This window comes from Monodon monoceros, unplaced genomic scaffold, assembly GCF_005190385.1.
Source record: "Monodon monoceros isolate NGI ecotype Baffin Bay Population unplaced genomic scaffold, NGI_Narwhal_1 Super_Scaffold_12, whole genome shotgun sequence".
Lineage (NCBI taxonomy): Eukaryota > Metazoa > Chordata > Mammalia > Artiodactyla > Monodontidae > Monodon > Monodon monoceros.
The window spans coordinates 163,241,232-163,259,876 of NW_021703768.1; the positions used below are offsets into that span (position 1 = coordinate 163,241,232).

The 18,645-nt window shown below is 51.8% G+C and overlaps 1 protein-coding gene across 12 annotated transcripts in view; it reads left to right on the forward strand.

The window, feature by feature from the left end:
* SMARCA4 (SWI/SNF related, matrix associated, actin dependent regulator of chromatin, subfamily a, member 4) overlaps positions 1-18,645 on the forward strand; it is an 87,067-nt gene that overhangs the window by 14,361 nt on the left and 54,061 nt on the right. For 9 of the 12 annotated variants that reach the window (XM_029215967.1, XM_029215969.1, XM_029215964.1 and 6 more), the window contains exons 2-13: positions 1,006-1,255; positions 3,068-3,200; positions 4,201-4,599; positions 4,888-4,986; positions 5,598-5,856; positions 8,020-8,146; positions 9,069-9,242; positions 10,592-10,765; positions 11,979-12,146; positions 12,229-12,279; positions 17,105-17,235; positions 17,426-17,483. In XM_029215967.1, the coding sequence (XP_029071800.1) occupies positions 1,034-1,255; positions 3,068-3,200; positions 4,201-4,599; positions 4,888-4,986; positions 5,598-5,856; positions 8,020-8,146; positions 9,069-9,242; positions 10,592-10,765; positions 11,979-12,146; positions 12,229-12,279; positions 17,105-17,235; positions 17,426-17,483 (1,995 nt within the window). In that variant the 5' untranslated portion in view covers positions 1,006-1,033. Of the gene's footprint in view, positions 1-1,002; positions 1,256-3,067; positions 3,201-4,200; positions 4,600-4,887; positions 4,987-5,597; positions 5,857-8,019; positions 8,147-9,068; positions 9,243-10,591; positions 10,766-11,978; positions 12,147-12,228; positions 12,280-17,104; positions 17,236-17,425; positions 17,484-18,645 lie in introns of all 12 variants that reach the window. The other 3 variants (XM_029215973.1, XM_029215975.1, XM_029215965.1) reach the window with 1 other exon arrangement.

Here is an 18,645-nt window from a genome sequence, read left to right on the forward strand (position 1 = left end):
GTCTCCCCACACGTACCCCCTCACCCCACCCTGCTGGGAGGGAGGGGTAAGGAGGGCAGGGCTGCTTCTTGCTCTCTGCAGGGCCAGCAAGCACTTCACCTCTGTGTCTGGTAGGACGGTGGGTAATTTTAAGTTTCTGTATTCTTTTTATGTTTTCCAGATTTCAGCACTGAGAATGTATTACTCCTTACAGCCATAGAACTTACAGTCGTAACAGATTGAGGGTTCCCTGAAAACTGAACCCTTACTGTAGGGAGCACTTATAAAATTTATCAGCTCACAGACCAGTCGTAGCAATCATAACTTACCAACGTCATTGGATATTTTGTTACCTGAGTTTCGGATCTTGTGGAGGCTCGGGGTCATAGTTCCAGGCCTCAATTTTTAGTTTACATCGCTTGAATATCACTTTTGAAGTATTTGACGTATCAGAGTGCCATTAGTTCTGTAATATTTCTCTTTAAAGGAGCCTACTTTTAAAACTTAAATTCATGTATTTTAAAGGAAACTTGGTCTCACTGCCTTAAGTGGAAACCAGCATTACTTGCTATGAATATGTGTTTTAGTTGAATTTATGAAGGTCCAGTTAGATGCTGTTGCCAGCAAAGGCTTTGAGCCTTAGTCACGTTCTTCTTTTTTCTTAAATAGGAAGATGAGCAAGTGTTGGAGTGATGTGAAGGGTGTGTCAGCACTGCCCTGAGACGTCCTCTCTGTTGTAATCAGAAAGATACCGGGGGAAGTGAGGCAGTATCACCTGGTGTCCCCACCTCCTGAGTCCCACCCCTTCCTCGGGGGACTTTGATCTGATTTTGGGTGCCTGATGTATCACCTCCTCAGAGAGGAATGGAGGAGAAAGGACTGGGGCACTGGGGGTGCCCGTCCAAGGCGCCAGCTCCCTGTCAGATGGGTGCTCTGACATGACTGTGTGTGATCGTCCTTGACCTGCCCTGACCCGCCCAGCCGATGGCTGTGACCCCCACGCTGACTGGGACTTTCTTCCAGCAGGAGACCACTGTCCACAGCTCCCGTGAAGATGTCCACTCCAGACCCACCCCTGGGCGGAACTCCTCGGCCAGGCCCTTCCCCGGGCCCGGGCCCCTCCCCTGGAGCCATGTTGGGCCCTAGCCCAGGTCCCTCACCCGGCTCCGCCCACAGCATGATGGGGCCCAGCCCAGGGCCTCCCTCAGCAGGACACCCCATCCCGACCCAGGGGCCTGGAGGGTACCCTCAGGACAACATGCACCAGATGCACAAGGTAGGGAGCCCTGGGCCCGCTGCCCCACCAGCTGGGTCTGCACGATCAGAGACGGGAGGGGAGCAGCAGCACACCCTGGCCTCCACTGTGGGCCGGCAGCCACCCCACCCTGTGTCTCTCACACCCGTCGTTTTAGTAGTGAATTAAGAGTGTCCAAATCCTAAAAGATGGCTTACAGCCCATGGTTTCCCCCACTCAGGCTGCTCGGCTCACCCGGGTAACTCACGGAGCACAGCAGCAGGTGCCCTTTGTCCCCACTGATCCTGTACTCGGGTGCCATTGTCTTCACCACGTACCTGAGTTGATCAGTGGTGCTTTTGCCAGTGAGATGAAAAAAAACCTCTTTTAACACAAATGGTTGCCCCCTCTCTTTGCATTCCTGGGCGGTGGTTGAAGGAAATGAGGAAATACCCTCTTATGGATAGTATTTTGCCCATTTTGCAGACGAGGAAGTAAGGTCTCAGAGAGATGGTCACTCAGTGAGTTGGTGGCAGAGCCATCTCACCCCTCCGGCCCTCCCAACCCCTCAGGCATGTGCCACATCGCTGACCTCCCACACAGTGCAGTGACCCCTTCCCCTCCCTGCCCTCCCCATCCCCCATATATTTCTGTCAACTTCGATACAGTATCTGTCTTGCCACTTCCCTCTTGGGAAGCTGTTGGTGATCTCCCCCCATCCCCCCACCCCCTGCACACACGCTGACTGAGGCCAGCTTCTCCTCTAGCACCATCTCCTTTTCCCTCCCTGACCATCTTGTTTCTTCCTCCTGGACACTTGACCCATGTTTGTCAGCCATGTGTCTGGCCTAGGAGCTGAGGTCCAGTGGTGCCCTTCACCTGCCTGCACAGAGCTCCTGCTCTGGGGGAGGCGAGCCCATCAGTCAGCTCCACCAGCCCAGGGAAGAAGGAGCAGAGGGTGGGCCCCACCCAGGGTTCTGCTCAGCATCCCGAGGGCCCCCTGCTTCTTCTGCTTGTGAAGCTGGCCCTCGTGCTCCTGGCCCGGTACCCTCTCGTCCTCCTCTCACGGCACACACTGAGCTGTAGCTGACTTTGCTGGGCCAGCTATTAGACCGGAGAGCTGGATGTTTGCATTAACTGGGCCTACAGAGGGCCTGGAAGGGTCTCGGAAAATGTCCCCTTTCCCAGCCATTCCGTAGGGGGAGTGCTCAGTGCTGAGCATCAGGAGGGAAAATGTGTGTTTCTGTCCCACCAGGATCTGATCGAGCCTCCGCGGAGGGGCAGAACGATGCTGCAGACAGCCTCCCTCCCAGCTAGCAGGTGGGAGGCCAATCTCGGATCAGTGAGGACATTTGACATACTGTTACCATACTTCATGGGCAGGAGTTACTGCCCGTCTCTCTGATTTACAGTCTCCCAGGCAAGAGGGTCCCCCATCCAAAGACTTGTGGTCACAAGGTCGTCTTGTGACGATAAACAGGGAGCTTGGTATTCCAGCTAAAACTGCTCCTGACCAGGAGCTATGTGTGTCCTTTCCTTGTGAGATTTTGGCTGTCTGAAACTGTGTCCTCACCCTCTCCCTGATGTCCTAGTCCAGCTGTCCCCTTGCCTCTAGACCACCAATCTGCAGGTTCCCTGGGTGGCATTATTTCATGCACCTGCCTTGACACCCAAGTAGATGTTAGGACCATGTCTTGGACCTAAGCCACTTGGTCATGTTGGTGGTTCAGTAAATGCCATGGCGACTTTGGATGGGCATTGTTAGTGATATTGAAGTCCTCTCATTCAGCGTCTTTCTGTGCAGCCTCTTCCCTTCCCGCCTTGCTGATCCTGCCCTGTTGTCCACTCTCGTAGCCAATGGAGTCCATGCACGAGAAGGGCATGTCGGACGACCCCCGCTACAACCAGATGAAGGGGATGGGGATGCGGTCGGGGGGCCACGCCGGGATGGGGCCCCCGCCAAGTCCCATGGACCAGCACTCCCAAGGTATGGTTTCCTTTCTTTTCTTTCTTCATGTTTGTTGCCCTCTGGAAGTCCCGAGGTCATTTTCCTAATTGGATCACCCATGCATGGATTCAGAGGACCTAGGGCAGTTGAGCCTCATGGGAGACCCTGCCACAGAGGGCTGTTTAGCTTGGGCTTGGCTGGTGCCCTGTTCAGGGCGTCTTGTCTTATAGCAGCCCCAGGAGAGCGGATACTGGTGGGACATAACTGTGTTCAGCGCTGGGTGTTAGACAAGCCCTGGGCAGGATGGGCTTCTCGGGATAGCCGCTCTGGTGCCACCCAACGCAGACTCCTGGGATTTCCCTGACGGTCCAGTGGTTAGGACTTGGTGCTTCCAGTGCCGGGGCGCTGGGTTCGATCCCTGGTCGGGGAACTAAGATCCCGCAAGCCGCATGGCACGGCCGAAAAAAAAAAAAGAAGAAGAAATGCAGACTCCTGGGCTCTGCCCTGCTCCAGACCTGCTGAGTCAGAATCTCAGGAGGGGGCCGGGGCTCAGCTTTAACAAGCCCTACAGGTACTTTTCTGAACAGGGAAGTTTGAGAAGCGATGGGGTACATGGCTTCCTGTCACGGGGTGGGAAGCTCAGGGGCTCCGCAGGTAATGGAAGTGAGAGGAGTGGGCCTGGCCAAGCCGAGGGGCAGGGGGTCAGGCCCAGAGAAAGCCCGGATCTGTGTGACATCTCAGCTTTAATCGTTGGCAGGTTACTGAAAGATGGGCCGAACCAAACCAGCTGTGCAGGCTGCCAACTAAGCTGCGAGCGTGTGCCCTCTGGGTGCCTCTTGTTTGAATCATGAGAACGAAACCTCAGGGTAGAGGCCCGTGTAATCACGAGAACGAAATCTCAGGGTAGGGGTCCGTGTAATCGTGAGAACGAAATCTCAGGGTAGGGGCCAGTGTAAGCAGGCAAGGGTTCCCGTCTCTGCCTTAAAAATTACTGGACATGTGCTGCCGAGTGACCGCTCGGATCCACGTTTCCCCGCAGGTTACCCCTCGCCCCTGGGTGGCTCCGAGCATGCCTCCAGTCCGGTTCCAGCCAGCGGCCCGGCCTCAGGCCCGCAGATGTCATCCGGGCCTGGAGGCGCCCCGCTGGATGGTGCTGACCCCCAGGCTTTGGGGCAGCAGAACCGGGGCCCGACCCCCTTTAACCAGAACCAGCTGCACCAGCTCAGAGCTCAGATCATGGCCTACAAGATGCTGGCCCGGGGGCAGCCCCTCCCTGACCACCTGCAGATGGCGGTGCAGGGGAAGCGGCCGATGCCCGGGATGCAGCAGCAGATGCCAACACTACCTCCACCCTCTGTGTCCGCAACAGGACCTGGCCCCGGGCCCGGGCCCGGCCCTGGTCCTGGACCAGCACCTCCAAATTACAGCAGGCCTCACGGTAAGGCCCATGGCCCTTGGGGTAGGGAGGGGTCTCAGAGCAAACTGACAGGAGTGTGGGCATCAGTGTTGGGCAGATCTGGACTCTGCCGCCCATCAGCTTCCCCGACAGCAGGGTTGCTGTCGTGATAAATGTTGTTTCTCCAGCTGCCCCCTTTCTCCCCTGGTGCCCACAGTGAGGGGCTTGTTGTTGGGTGTGTCCCCTGGAGCCAGGGCTGCCCAGGGAGGCAGGTGCAGGGAGAAACACAGGACGCGTTTTATCCTCTTGTCCGTTTCTCCCTGCGTGCAGGTATGGGAGGGCCCAACATGCCCCCTCCAGGACCCTCAGGTGTGCCCCCCGGGATGCCCGGCCAGCCCCCTGGAGGGCCTCCCAAGCCCTGGCCTGAAGGTAAGTTCCCTCTGTTCTGGTGACACGTCTGTGCCCTGACTCGGATGTCAAGTTTGCATCATGCAGACCCTGAGATGAGCCCGGTCAGACAGAGGCAGGCAGGATCGCAGGGCAGCTCGGGGTTCTGTCTCCCCTGTGTTCTGTGTAAAATGTAGTTAGTACTTATTTGAAGGTCACATCTGTTAGGTCAAAGCAGTGGATAAAATGGACTCATTCCCCATCCTCACGGGCCCTGAGGTTCAGTGATGGGCATTGAAGGGCTAATCGCTTAAATAGGATTCCGTTGGAGCTGGGGTGGATGAAAGGCAGGCAACTGCTGCTCCTGTGAGGCCACAGCATAGCAAGATCACACCCAGACTTGGCACTTGGACCAGTAGGGGGCTTTGGGGAAGGGGCCTGCAGGCTGAGATCTGGAGGAGGAAGAGGAAGCGAGCCCCATGGGCGAGGAGTGGTGTGGCAGTGAGAGGTGGGGGTTACGGGGAGCTGCCCAGGCCTTGTCAGCCTTGGGGACGAGTTAGACCCCAGGGCAGTAAACGCCCAGCAGGCTTGTCATCTTCACCTGGAATGGACTCGGAACGCAACGCTGTGCCCTGCTTCTTGACTCCCCCCAGGACCCATGGCGAATGCTGCTGCCCCCACAAGCACACCTCAGAAGCTCATCCCCCCGCAGCCAACGGGTCGCCCCTCGCCTGCGCCCCCTGCCGTCCCTCCTGCTGCCTCCCCCGTGATGCCGCCCCAGACACAGTCGCCAGGGCAGCCGGCCCAGCCCGCCCCCATGGTGCCGCTGCACCAGAAGCAGAGCCGCATCACCCCCATCCAGAAGCCGCGGGGCCTGGACCCCGTGGAGATCCTGCAGGAGCGGGAGTACAGGTGAGGGTGCTGCCGCCCCCCCCGCCCCCCCAGGTCACGCATTGTTGTGGTTCACACTTCTAAAGGCCTATGGGGTATGCAGCCAGAGATCACCCTCCTGCCTCTGTCCCCAGCCTCCCAGTTCTCTGGGTCAGTGTGTATCCTTCCAGAGAAATCGAGTATGTATACAGGCAGATGGGTACAAGTGGCTGTGTGGTCCCCAAATGGTACCTGACATGTGCACTGTTCCTCCCTTAGCAAAATATCTTAGGGATCATCCCCTATTTGTACAAAATAAGCTCTTCTTTTTTCTGGACACATTCTGCCTGGTGGCTCTACTGTGACTTATTTAGCCAGTGTCTTACCCGGAGGGACGTTTAGGTGGTCTCTAATCTTTCGGTAAAACGATGCCGTAGTAACTACACTTGCATATTTCTCATGTGTGCATTTATGTCAGAATAAATTTGTGAACACGGCATAGTTCAGGTGCAGGGGATTTACGTGCACGTGGAAATTTCATCAGTTCTGCAAAACTGCCCTCCATGGAGATGGTATGTGTTGGAGTGAAAGTGCTGTTTCACCTCTCCAACACAAGTGTATTATCCAACTTTTGGCTCATCTGTAGTCAAAAAGCCACCTGGCAAGCTTTGCGGTGGATGTTCCTCAAACATTAAGTAGTTGTTGGTCGCTTTGCCAAGGCCTCCTGAGCGCCGGGCGCTGTGTGAAATGCCTGGTGCACAGTAGGTCTGTATCACCCTGTCCCAGACTGCTGGGGGCGCCTGAGATTCACTCCCTGAGCACCTCATGCTCCCCTGTTTCTCCACTGCATTTATAACCTGTTCAGGGCTGGCCTCCCTTGGTAAATGTCAGCTCCGTTAGGGGAGGGGGCTGTGCCTTGTTCACCGTAAATCCCCAGCTGCATCAGTAAATCTGTGCCAGTGACTGTCTCCGGAGTGCATCTCCAGCTGTGACGTGCCCTGGAGCTCCAGCCCCTGTACCCAGGCGCCTCCCCGCCTGCTCCATCTGGACGGCTTAAAGATGGCCTGTCCAGATGGCCTTACGCCCCCCAGTTTTCCCTTCTCTCTCTGTTCTCATGCAGCAGCTGAATGGACCATGGACCCTTTGGCTCCTTGACCCTCGCTTGTACTCCCTCATCCTCGGTGTCTGGTGAACTCTCTCAGCTCCCTTCCCCCCAACGCTGTTCACCCTGCCATCTGGTCTACACCTCCTCCCTGGCCTCCCTGCTCCCATCCTTCCCTGTGCAGTGTTTCCCACACAGCAGTTTGAATTCTCTTTTTACAATTAATTTATATTAGATCTTTTCCTGGGTTAAAACTGGCTTCCCATTATCCACTGAGTAACCCTTTTCTCTTTAGCCCCTGCCCAGTGCTCTGTCCTCATCTACCTGACTGTCCCGGTTCCTCTTTCTGTTGAACAGGTTAGACTTGTTCCTGCCCCAGGGACTTTGCACATGCTCTGCATGACTCTTCGTGGTTATTTAAGCTTTATTGCCAAGGTCCCCACCTTATAGAGGCCCTGCCCCCCCCGACCCCTCCCCTCCAGGACCCTCCTCAAAGTCCTTCTCCGGAATTACCATAGATACTTAATTTTTTAACTCCTTTATGGCCTGTCATCCTGATAATGCTGTGAGCTCCATGAGAGCAACAAACAGCCTTATTAGTCTTGTTTAGTGCTGAATCCCTTCACCTGGAATGGTCCCTGGCACACAGTAGGTGCTCAATAAGTGTGTGAAAGACTGAGTAAGGAGATTATCCCATTTGAACTTCAGACCAAGCCTGTAGGGTTGCTCTGAGGGGTCTCCCCACTTCATAGCTGAGGACGCTGAGGCTCGTGGGCTAAGTAGATTCCCAGGGCTGGGATGGAGACCCTGGCCCGCCTGACTCCAGAGGCTGGCTCCCACTGCTGAAATGCCAGAAACCAGCTGCGCCCTGTCAGGTTTCCGGTTTGCTGTGGCTCCCGAGACTTCTGTGGCTGCCCTCCTGCATGTAGTCTGTGTTGTGTGGCATCCTTTTCTCGGCCATCTCTTGTCTTATGGTTCATATCGGCTTCCCTTGAGGGATGGATACTTCTGAGGCTCCAGCTTCAAAGAAAGGGAACAGATGGGTTCCTTGTAAACAGGTGAGACCTCTCATCACCTGTCTTTTTTTTGTCTTTGCGCCCTAGGCTGCAGGCTCGCATCGCACACCGAATTCAGGAACTTGAAAACCTTCCCGGGTCCCTGGCCGGGGATTTGCGAACCAAAGCAACCATCGAGCTCAAGGCTCTGAGGCTGCTGAACTTCCAGAGGCAGGTGGGCGCAGGCGCAGGCCTTTGCTTTCGGAGGAGACTCTTTCTGCCAGCCTTGATGCTTAGATTAAAGAGCCGCTCACTGGGCAGTTATTAAATGTACCCTGACCATTAAAGCCGCTGTGCCAGGACTTCCCTAGTGGTCCAGTGGTTAAGACTTCACCTTACAATGCAGGGAGTGCAGGTTCGATCTCTGGTCAGGGAGCTAAGATCCCACATGCCTCTCGGCCAAAAAACGGAAACATAAAAAAACAGAAGCAGTAGTATTGTAACAAATTCAATAAAGACTTTAAAAATGGTCCACATCAAAAAAATCTTAAAAAACAAAAGTCGCAGTGCCCAAGCACACTTGTTGGCTCACTGTCCCCCTTCCTTTCCATGTCCTGCCCAGTGGAGGGACATTGGGCTGAATAAGTGTGGGCCTTCCCTAAGGTGGCAGTGGCTAGCTTGAAGCAGTGTACTTAGATGGGTCTATTTATTTCTTTTTTTTTTTTAATTTTATTTTATTTGGCCATGCTGTGCAGCATGTGGGGTCTTAGTTCCCCGACCAGGGATCAAACCCGTGTCCCCTGCATAGGGAGCGCAGAGTCTTGGCCACCCGACCACCAGGGAAGTCCCTAGATGGGTCTAATTTCTAAGGGTCCTTTACTTTTGAACGACCAATAAGGAAGTTTGTTTGTGGTTGAGGGAGGGCAAAGCTGGAGACCTGAAGGCCTGAGCATAGGGCTGTCTGCTGGATGTCCAGAAGCAGCTCTCTCCTACCCTGTGCGTGCCCCACCCGCGGGCACCCACCGTGGGTTCTCCCCACGCACGCGTTTGTGCTCACGGGTCCTCCTTGCTGCCTGGCTTGCGATATGGAGGTGCGCGTGTTGCGTGGATGTTAGCAAGTTGTGCCCGTCGCCAGTTTCTCCTCTTCCTTCCCAAAGCTGCGGCAGGAGGTGGTGGTGTGCATGAGGAGGGACACGGCCCTCGAGACGGCCCTCAACGCCAAGGCCTACAAGCGCAGTAAGCGGCAGTCCCTGCGCGAGGCCCGCATCACTGAGAAGCTGGAGAAGCAACAGAAGATAGAGCAGGAGCGCAAGCGCCGACAGAAGCACCAGGTGTGTCCCCGCGGCCGCAGGCTTGACCGTGTGCCTGAGTCGTCAGCTCCGCACTGTCGAGTCTTGGTTTTCCTCTCAACACGATGTCCGAGTCTCTTTTCTGTTCATTATAAGAGTATCCTAGGCACTAAGAATACTTCAGTGGACAAAAACCAAACAGTACGGAAAGGTGGGTCATAATCAAACGCACATATAACACGTTGGGAGTTAATAGGGTGTAAGGAGACATGAAGCGGGGATAGGGAGTGATGGAGGAGCCCTTTACATAGGACGGTCAGTCAGGGACGGTCTTCCTGAGGATGTGTGGTCTGAGCAGAGCCCCAAGGGAGGAGCTGCACCGACGTGTGGACGAGGCTCTTTGCAGACAGAGGGGAGTGTGCCCCAGTGTTCTGTGAAAAACAATGACCCAGTATAGTCAGAGTGGGGTGAGGGTGGGAGGAGGTGAGAATGGGGAGGTGATGGGCAGAGCGTGCAGGGCCCTGTGGGCCGGGAGGATGACTTGGGCTTATGCTGTGAGTGAGGTGGGAGCCACGGAGGGTCCTAATCCATGGAGGGTCCTCAGTCAGTGATCTGACTGAGGTTGTTACAAGATCCGTCAAGGAGACCAAAATCTCTACTCAAGTAGGATTTGGGGTGATTCTGTTTGTTCATTCATTTATGTTTTCTAAAGTTTGCCTCCAAACAGTGTCTGTTACTGGCATAGTTTAAAATAACAGAGAAGTCAATATTCAGTGTTAACTGCTGTTAATATCTTGGTATATTATTCTGACCTTTTTTGTCTATATACATATAGTAATCAAAAGTTAAACAGCTGCCTTTAAAAGATATATATATGCACATTGAGCTGTTTAAAGTATTATTGAAGCATGATTTTAACGTATGTGTTGTAGTCCATCTCAGTGTGCCCAGCATCCCGTGATTTATGAAACTGTTTCCCTGTTTGGGGACATGCAGCGTACTCTCAGCTTTCCAGTGTTAAAAGTAACACTGGGATAGGCATTCTTGTCCTTGAGTTTTTGGGCCAATCTCTGCTATTTTCCTTAAAATAAATCGCTAGCAGTGAATGATTTGGTGGGAGGGTGGGTGCATTTTGCAGCGGGTGGCAGACACTGCCAGGTTTCTCAGCCACGGCATTTGCCCCATCTGCTGTGCATGGGGGGGGGGTTCCTTTTCACCACACAGTCCACGCAGAGAATGTTGGGCCTCGTAGGCAGACAGTGTCTCGGTATCGTTTTGGTTGCATCCCCTTGGTTTTCACCAAGCCCCCTTTAAAGTTTCGTCTCACTTGGGGTGACACCACGGCAACTCCTCTCCCATAGTCAGTCTGCTCTTCTGTGTGCGTCCTGCAGGAATACCTCAACAGCATTCTTCAGCACGCCAAGGATTTCAAAGAATATCACAGGTCGGTCACAGGCAAAATCCAGAAACTCACGAAGGCGGTGGCCACATACCACGCCAACACTGAGCGGGAACAGAAGAAGGAGAATGAAAGAATCGAGAAGGAGAGAATGCGGAGGCTCATGGTACAGTTGGCCATCATGACCCGGGTCCCTTCACGCGGGTGCTGGGTGTTGCAGGCATGCGGGCGGATCAGCCGCCCAGGGTTACGCCGGGGCATTTTGGTGCTCAGAGTTGGAGGCAGGACAGAGAAAGAAAGGGCTTGGGTTTGGGAGTCTGAAAGACCTGACTCCAGACCTTTGCCCACTCACTGACCATCGGTGACCGCGTGACTTCAGCTGGTTAATTGGCTGGTCTGTGCCCTCTGGAAGGTGGAGGTGGCACCCCTCCCGGTGGAGGAGCCGCCGATGGTGTGAGCCTGACCTCCCACCCCACCCTTCCCGTCTGACCATGTATTACTCGAGGAGGGTTCTCTGACTGGGCCGATATTGACAGGCACTGCTGAGTGGACAGGGCCACGTTAGTACGAAGGAGAGTCCCTGCCCTGCTGGGGCTCATGCTGGCCCTAGAGAGACGGATGCCCAAGCGAGACAGACAAGATAGTTTTGGGTGGTGAAAAGCGCACTGAGGAGAACAAAGCAGGGCCAGGGAGTGGGGATTGACTGGGTGTTATGGGCAGGGTGGGTGTGACCCACGAATGTGGAGATCCAGGGGAAGCACCTCCCGGCAAAGAGGAGCTGAGGGCAAAGGCCCGAGGCGGGAAGAAGCCGTGTGTGAGGCTCAGCCAGTGGCCCCTGGAACAGCGTGGCGGGGGGGCAGAGTGAGGTTGGAGTCCCAGAGGCAGCCACGCGGGGCCTTGCAGGCCACGGGGAGGGCTTTGGATTTAGTTCTGACCATGATGGGGAGCCGAGGGAGGCTGTAAGCTGGGATGGCGGTGGGGGGGTGACATGATCCGATGTGTTCTCAGAAAGCTGGGGTAGACGGTCTGTGGGAGAGCGGTGGCTCGGACGAGGTGGAGAGAAGGGTTGGGATTTGGGTGTGTTTGTGGACATAGGGGACAGAGCTTTTAAATGGCCCTTGGCAGGACCATGTCTGTCCAGCAGGTCCCCAAGGAGCCTGGCCCGGGGTGGGGACTGGGGAAGTTCTGAAGGGGAGTCAGTAGTTATGTGAAAGGTGTGAATATAGCGCAGCCCCGGGTGTGAGCTCAGTGCTCCCTAAATGTGGGTCCGGCTGCTGGTTAACTGCAGCCCCGCGGGCTTCTTGAGTCTGGTTTGCCCGCCCTGGGTGCTGGTGGACGAGCGTGTCATGGGCACGCGCCATAACCACACGCTTCTGCAGGCCGAGGACGAGGAAGGGTACCGCAAGCTCATCGACCAGAAGAAGGACAAGCGCCTGGCCTACCTCCTGCAGCAGACGGACGAGTACGTGGCTAACCTCACGGAGCTGGTGCGGCAGCACAAGGCCGCCCAGGTCGCCAAGGAGAAGAAGAAGAAGAAGAAAAAGAAGGTGCGCCCCTCGGTGGGACTGGAGTGGCTGTGTGACTAGGCCTCCCCGGTCGGGGGGTGACTGTCTCTCACTTTCCTTCCAGAAGGCAGAAAACGCTGAAGGACAGACACCTGCAATCGGACCTGATGGCGAGGTGAGGAACCAGGGGTTTCTTCTGTGGAAATGCCAGCCCAGCCCCAGAGGTTAGGTCTATTTCATCCTTAAAAAAAATTTTTTTTTCCTTTGAAATTATAAAAGTATATGACAATGGTAAAAATCCACATAGGTCCCCTGCCGCACTCCACCCTTCCTCGCTCCCACTGCCCAGAGAGAATATTGTTTACTACTGGGTGCGTTTCCTTCCAGAGCTTTTTCTATGCACGTGCTGTTATTTATTTCTCAGTTTTCCCTTTAAAGTTTCAGGCTCACAGGAGAGGTGTAAGAACAGTGCAGAGAGTTCCTGCATACTCTTCACCCAGATTCCCACTTTTCACGTGTCATCATTTTTTCCTAAACCATTTGAGGGTCAGATGCACACGTGAGGGCTTTTTACCCCTCTGTGTGTTTCAATGTGTACATCCTAAAAGCAAGGCTGTTCTTTTCCACAACTGTACAGTGATCAAAACCAGGAAATGAACATTGACGCAATACTGTGATCTAATTCACAGCCCTTGTTAAGGTTTCACAATTGACCCTCCAGTGTCCTTCACAGCAACAGAAAACCCTGGAGTGACGCCGGGTCCTTCTCCGTGCGTCATATCAGGAGTGTGTGGCGTAGATTTCTTCCCCCACTGGTGATATTGACCTTTTGGTGGCCGCCAAGGTGCCTCCAGCTGTAAAGATTAAGTACCTTGTGCAGAGGTACTCAGACTATGTAAAGATAACGTGATTCCTCAAACTTTCATCGGCTGTTTCATCATCCGTTGCCTTTGCCTGTATCAGTTTTTGCCATAATGGTTACAAAATGGTGATGTTTTTTCCCTCGTCTTTTCTTCTGCATTTATTAGTTGACTTTCTGCAGGAAGGAAAAGCCTTCCCTTCTTTTTTATTTGGCTTGTTCATAGTTTGGCAACCCTTGGTACTGACTCATGGATTCTTAGTTAGTTTAATGGATTTACTTAGTTTAATCCTGCACTATTATTATGTATTTTGATGCTCAAATTGTTCCATTTTGGACCAGTAGGAACACCTTCACATTGGCTTCTGCCTGCTTTTGATGTGTCCCCATCGTTCTTTGAGGGGTTTCTGACTTCCTTGCACACGAAAATGGCCCAGGCTCATCTTCTGCTTTCTCTGTCTGAGTCCTGGACTCGGTCATTTCTCCAAGGAGCCCTGATTCCTTTAGTCAGAGAAGAATATTTGGAAACCATGATCTAGATGTGTTCATTGCTACTGAGTTGTCATTGCTTCTGGGCCCTCTCAGTGGACAGATCTAGGAAACAGATGTGTGTATGCACACATATCCACCTTGCTAGTTATATATATTAACTAGTTATTGTAGTATTAAAAATACTGAGGTCACACTGATACTTCCAATTCTAATCCAGTACCACGGGATTCTTTCTCTCCTTCTCCCTGTTCACGTTATAATAGCCCAAAACCTGACCCCCATCTGCCACGAGATAGGCCCTCATTTCCTCAGTCCTAGACTGTGCAGGAAGTACATTCAGAATGGCTAACATGTACCCCTCTGCAAAAGAAACCTCCTAGCTAGGGGCTTCCCTGGTGGCACAGTGGTTAAGAATCCGCCTGCCAGTGCAGGGGACACGGGTTCAAGCCCTGGTCCGGGAAGATCCCACATGCTGCGGAGCAAATAAGCCTGTACACCACAACTACTGAGCCTGCGCTCTAGAGCCCTTGAGCCACAACTGCTGAGGCTACATGCCACAACTACTGAAGCTCGTGCACCTAGAGCCCACGCTCCACAACAAGAGAAGCCGCTACAGTGAGAAGCCCGCGCACCGCAACGAAGGGTAGCCCCTGCTCCCCGCAGCTAGAGAAGGCATGCATGCAGCAACGAAGACCCAATGCAGCCAAAAATAAATAAATAAAATAAATAAATTTATAAAAAAATAAAAAGAAAGAAACCTCCTAGCTAGAGGTCAGTGTTTGTCTGAAGTTGAAAGTACATGCTCCAGATACTGCATTCAGAAGATTAGTTCTCCCCTTGTGCCCCCGTTAGTGAGGCTCCCCTCAACGCTTGTTGGTTTTATTTATTTACTCCTCATTTCTTTATTTAGGATGTGAAATACTAGCCTGGTTCCAAAAGTCAGAACCGTGCAGTGAGGCCCACTCAGAGAGGGGTTGCTGTCCCCACACACGAGCCTTTTAGTCTTTTCCACAGCACTCTTGTCCGCCTCCTCTCGGTTAACACACTAGTGTGAAAGAAGGCTGCATAGTGAGGTGTGAATACAAGGTGTGGCCTTTACCACCTCCTCCAACCCCTCCTCAGTCCCCCTTCCCAGAGAGAAACCTGAGTAACCTTCGGTGTGTTTGCTCTGGGACCTTTTCCGTACCTGTGTCTCCAGGTGGTTTTCTTTTCCCCGCCTGGTATTGTATCTGAGTCTTTCCAAGTTAGCTCATGTACAGTTACCTGACTCTTTCTAATGCCACCGTATTAGAGAGGTGGCTAGTGCTTGCTTCTCTGACTTATAAATGTAATACTTCTAGGAAAAAAATGATAATGATAACATGAAACGTAAATGTAATGATAACATGAAAAGTAGAAGCCCCCATGGTGCCTGTTCTCTCACAAGCATGCATGTTGATCCCTGGTTGATGTCTCTCTCTGTATCTTTCCAGAAACCTTTGTGCTTATATTCTCTTTGTTTTGTTTTGGGACCATTTGGGTCAGTCTACACATAGCAAGACTTTTCCTGCTTAGCAGGTATCTTGGACCACTTTCCATATCAAGCAATTAGTTCTTTCATTTTATTGTATTGATGTACTAGGATCTCTTTCATCGTTCAGATTGATAGCTATCTAAGTTGCTTCCCATCTGTAGCTGTTAGATCCTGCACTGAACAGCTCTGATGGACCACCATATGTCCCCTCCCCTATGGGTGGCTATTTCCATTGTTTCCTTTCTTTCTATCCCACACATTGTTGTAATGAGCCCCCTTGCTCTCTTAGCTGGACTGCCATAACAAAACACCATAGCCTGTGTGGCTTTTTTTTTTTTTTTAACCACATGGCACATGGGATCTTAATTCCCCGACCGGGGATTGAACCCGCACCCCCTGCAGTGGAAGCACAGAGTCTTAACCACTGGACCTCCAGGGAAGTCCCTTTTGTTGTTTTTGTTCTTGTTTTTGGTTTTTTTTTGGTAGCCTGCATGGCTTAAACGGCAGAAATATACGTTCTTATAGTTCTGGAGGCTGGAAATTGGAGATCAAGGAGCAGCAAGGTTGGTTCCTGATGAGTACTCTCTTCCCGGCTTGTAGACTGCTGCCTTCTGGCTGTGTCCTCACATGGGGGGAGAGAGAGCAAGCTCTGGTGTTTCTTCTTATAGGGGCACTAATGCCATCCTGAGGGCCCCACCCATATGACCTAATTTAACCCTAATTACCCACCAAGGGCCCCATCTCCAAATACAGTGACATTGGAGAGCTGGGGCTTGGGCATATGAATTTTGGAGGGGACACAGTCCAGTCCGTGGCAGATGGCACGCTTTTTCCTGTTGGCCTGATTCCCAGAAATGAATGACTATAGTGATTAACTCAAATAATATTCTTATTTCACATGATTTTATTTGAAACGTTAAGTTGAAATTTTTAAGAGAAATGTGGGCTGGCATTTTACTACAGTGCTAAGCCTTCACACGGCCATTTGTGGCTTTCAAGGGGGAAGTCACATCACCGGAAAGCGTGACTCGGGGAATTCTGTTGGGGAATCACTGCAGCTGCTCATCCTGTTTAGTAACGGGAACCATCACTTGATGATGGCTGCTGATTGTCCTTGTTCTCACCCAGTGGTTCGCAGCCTTGGCTGAACATCAGAATCAGCTGGGGAGCTTTTGAAAACCAGAGAGGCCCAAGCCTCACCCCAAAGCAGTTCTGTCAGGATTCTGGGTGTGGGGACATCCCGGCATCAGCACCATAACCGCTCTCAGGAAGGACTCAGGGCTGAAAGTCACTGATTGAGGCAGCCTGCAGAGCTCATTCGTGGGGCGTGGGGTTTCAATTCCGCTTCATGGTGGGCCACTTTAAGGGTGAGATTTTAACCTGCATGGAGACTAATCTCTGCTGTGGGTCAGTGTTGATGGAGGGAGGCGTGGGAGGTATAAGTTCCTGGTAGATGCAAACAAAGGTTTCCATCCTCATCCTCGTCCTGAAGGTTTTCACCAGGAAATGTGAAGGAGCTGATGAAGGGGAAAACTTCATCCCAAGTTGATATCTCAGGAAATTGAGGAATTCCGTATTTGTTGCTACAAGGAAGTTTTATTTTTCAAATATTCTAGTTAGCTGTTTAACAGAAAAGAATGAGGACCCTTGTTGAAGTCTACAAATACAATATAACTTGAATAACTCAAGGACCAGAAAAATGGGAATAGCATAGTCACTTGGGTAAAAAAGGAAGGAGAACGTAAGTCCGTGTTCCTTATGTGTGGAATTGATCTGGGAGAACACACGAGAAAATGATGCTGATGGGCGCCTGTGAAGAGAAACTGTTGGGCAGGGGGATAGGGAGGGAGAGTACACACTCTATACTCTTGAATTTGAACTATATGTTACCTATTTGAAAATTAAAACGTGGATATCAGTTCCTTCCAAGAAACAACTGTCATCAATGGGTTATATATATATATTTTTACTGAATGGTTAATATGCAGTTAACCCATCTCCACAACCACCGGTCACATTGGTGTGCTGTTTTCTGGACGTGGAGTTGGGAGGGCACTTCTCCAGTTGGCCATGGTTAGCGGGGCACCAAAGGTATAGACTCTACGGAACCTCAAGTCACACGTGTGACTTTTTCAGCCTCTGGATGAGACCAGCCAAATGAGCGACCTTCCGGTGAAAGTGATCCACGTGGAGAGTGGGAAGATCCTCACGGGCACAGACGCACCCAAAGCAGGGCAGCTGGAGGCCTGGCTGGAAATGAACCCGGGGTGAGTGGGGCTTCATGTTCCAGAGGCAGCCAGGATCCTGAGTCAACGGTCGGCCTCATTCCAGGGGAGCTGGCAGCTGGGGGTGATCCTGTTTACATTTGGAAACAGGCCAATTTGCTAAGGAAAGTGAATCATGCTGGTTCTGAGGAGATTTATATTAAAATGCTGATTTTTTTTTTTTTTTTTTTAGGTATGAAGTAGCTCCAAGATCTGATAGTGAAGAGAGTGGCTCAGAAGAAGAGGAGGAGGTAAGAGTTCATTTCCTGGCTGTCGAGGCCCACAGTGCTGTGTGGTGTGACCTCTACCCACAGCAGGCACAGTGATCCTCTCCCGCTCCAGCCAGGCATCAAAGGGGGCAGGAGGTAGGCACACGGGCAGGGCGTGAGGCTGAAAGTTGGTGCTTTAGAGCTGCGCTGTCCAGTACTGTAGCCTCTAGCCACACATGACTGTTTCCACTTTCACTTAAGTAAAATGTAAATGTCCTCACTCATATGTCCTCAGTCGTACGGGCCACATTTCAGGCGCCCAAACAGCTCTCCCCTCCAGAAAATATTGGTATGAAGTAGTGAGCATGAAATCATATACATGTTGGCCCCTTGTAATCTATTCTTTGGCACTGTTACAGATGGTCGCATTTATTGTGTATGTTCTCTAAATCATTTAATTATTCCACGTTATGGTGATTTTTGGATGTTTGCTGGTTGACAAAGCTCTGATGAGAGCCTTGTTCCTCTGTCTGTCCTGGGTGGCCTCCTCGGGAAGGGTGACTCAGAGGGAGCCCGGGGATGCAGTGTCCGAAAGCAGGGCTCGTTTTCCACAGTTAGCATCCAGAAGGGTGCTGTCCTGCACTCCCCCTTCAGCTGGGGTAAGAGTGTCTTACAAGGCTTTAAAAAAGCTTTGGCCACCTCCATAAGATTTTAAAAAGGGAATTTTAATGGGCAGATATTTGCTTATTAAGGTTGAACATGTTTTTAGGTGTTACTGTTTAGATTTCTTCTGTGAATGGTTTGCTTCATTTGCCCATTTCTAATCAGTTGTGTTTTTTTTACTGGATTTTTAAGTGTTCTTTATGTATGTACCCCAGCCTGAAATCAGCTTGGTGTTCACCTATATCTCTCTTTTGGTTTGTCCTCTTATCTCTTCAGGTCATCTGGAATTTATTTTGTGTAGGGCTTGAGATGGCGCCCTTTTTTCCCCTTCCCAGTAGTAGCGTTAAGCCAGTTGGTGTACTGTTAGTCCATCCCTTCCCCATTGATCTGTGATATTTAAAAAAACTAATATTAAAGACACACTGGTGTCTTTTTAGGGTCACATGTTCAGTTTCTTTTTTCTTTTTTCTTAATTTATTTTTCTGGTTTTTATTTTATTTAATATTTTTTTAAATTGAGGTATAGTTGATGTACTGTTCAG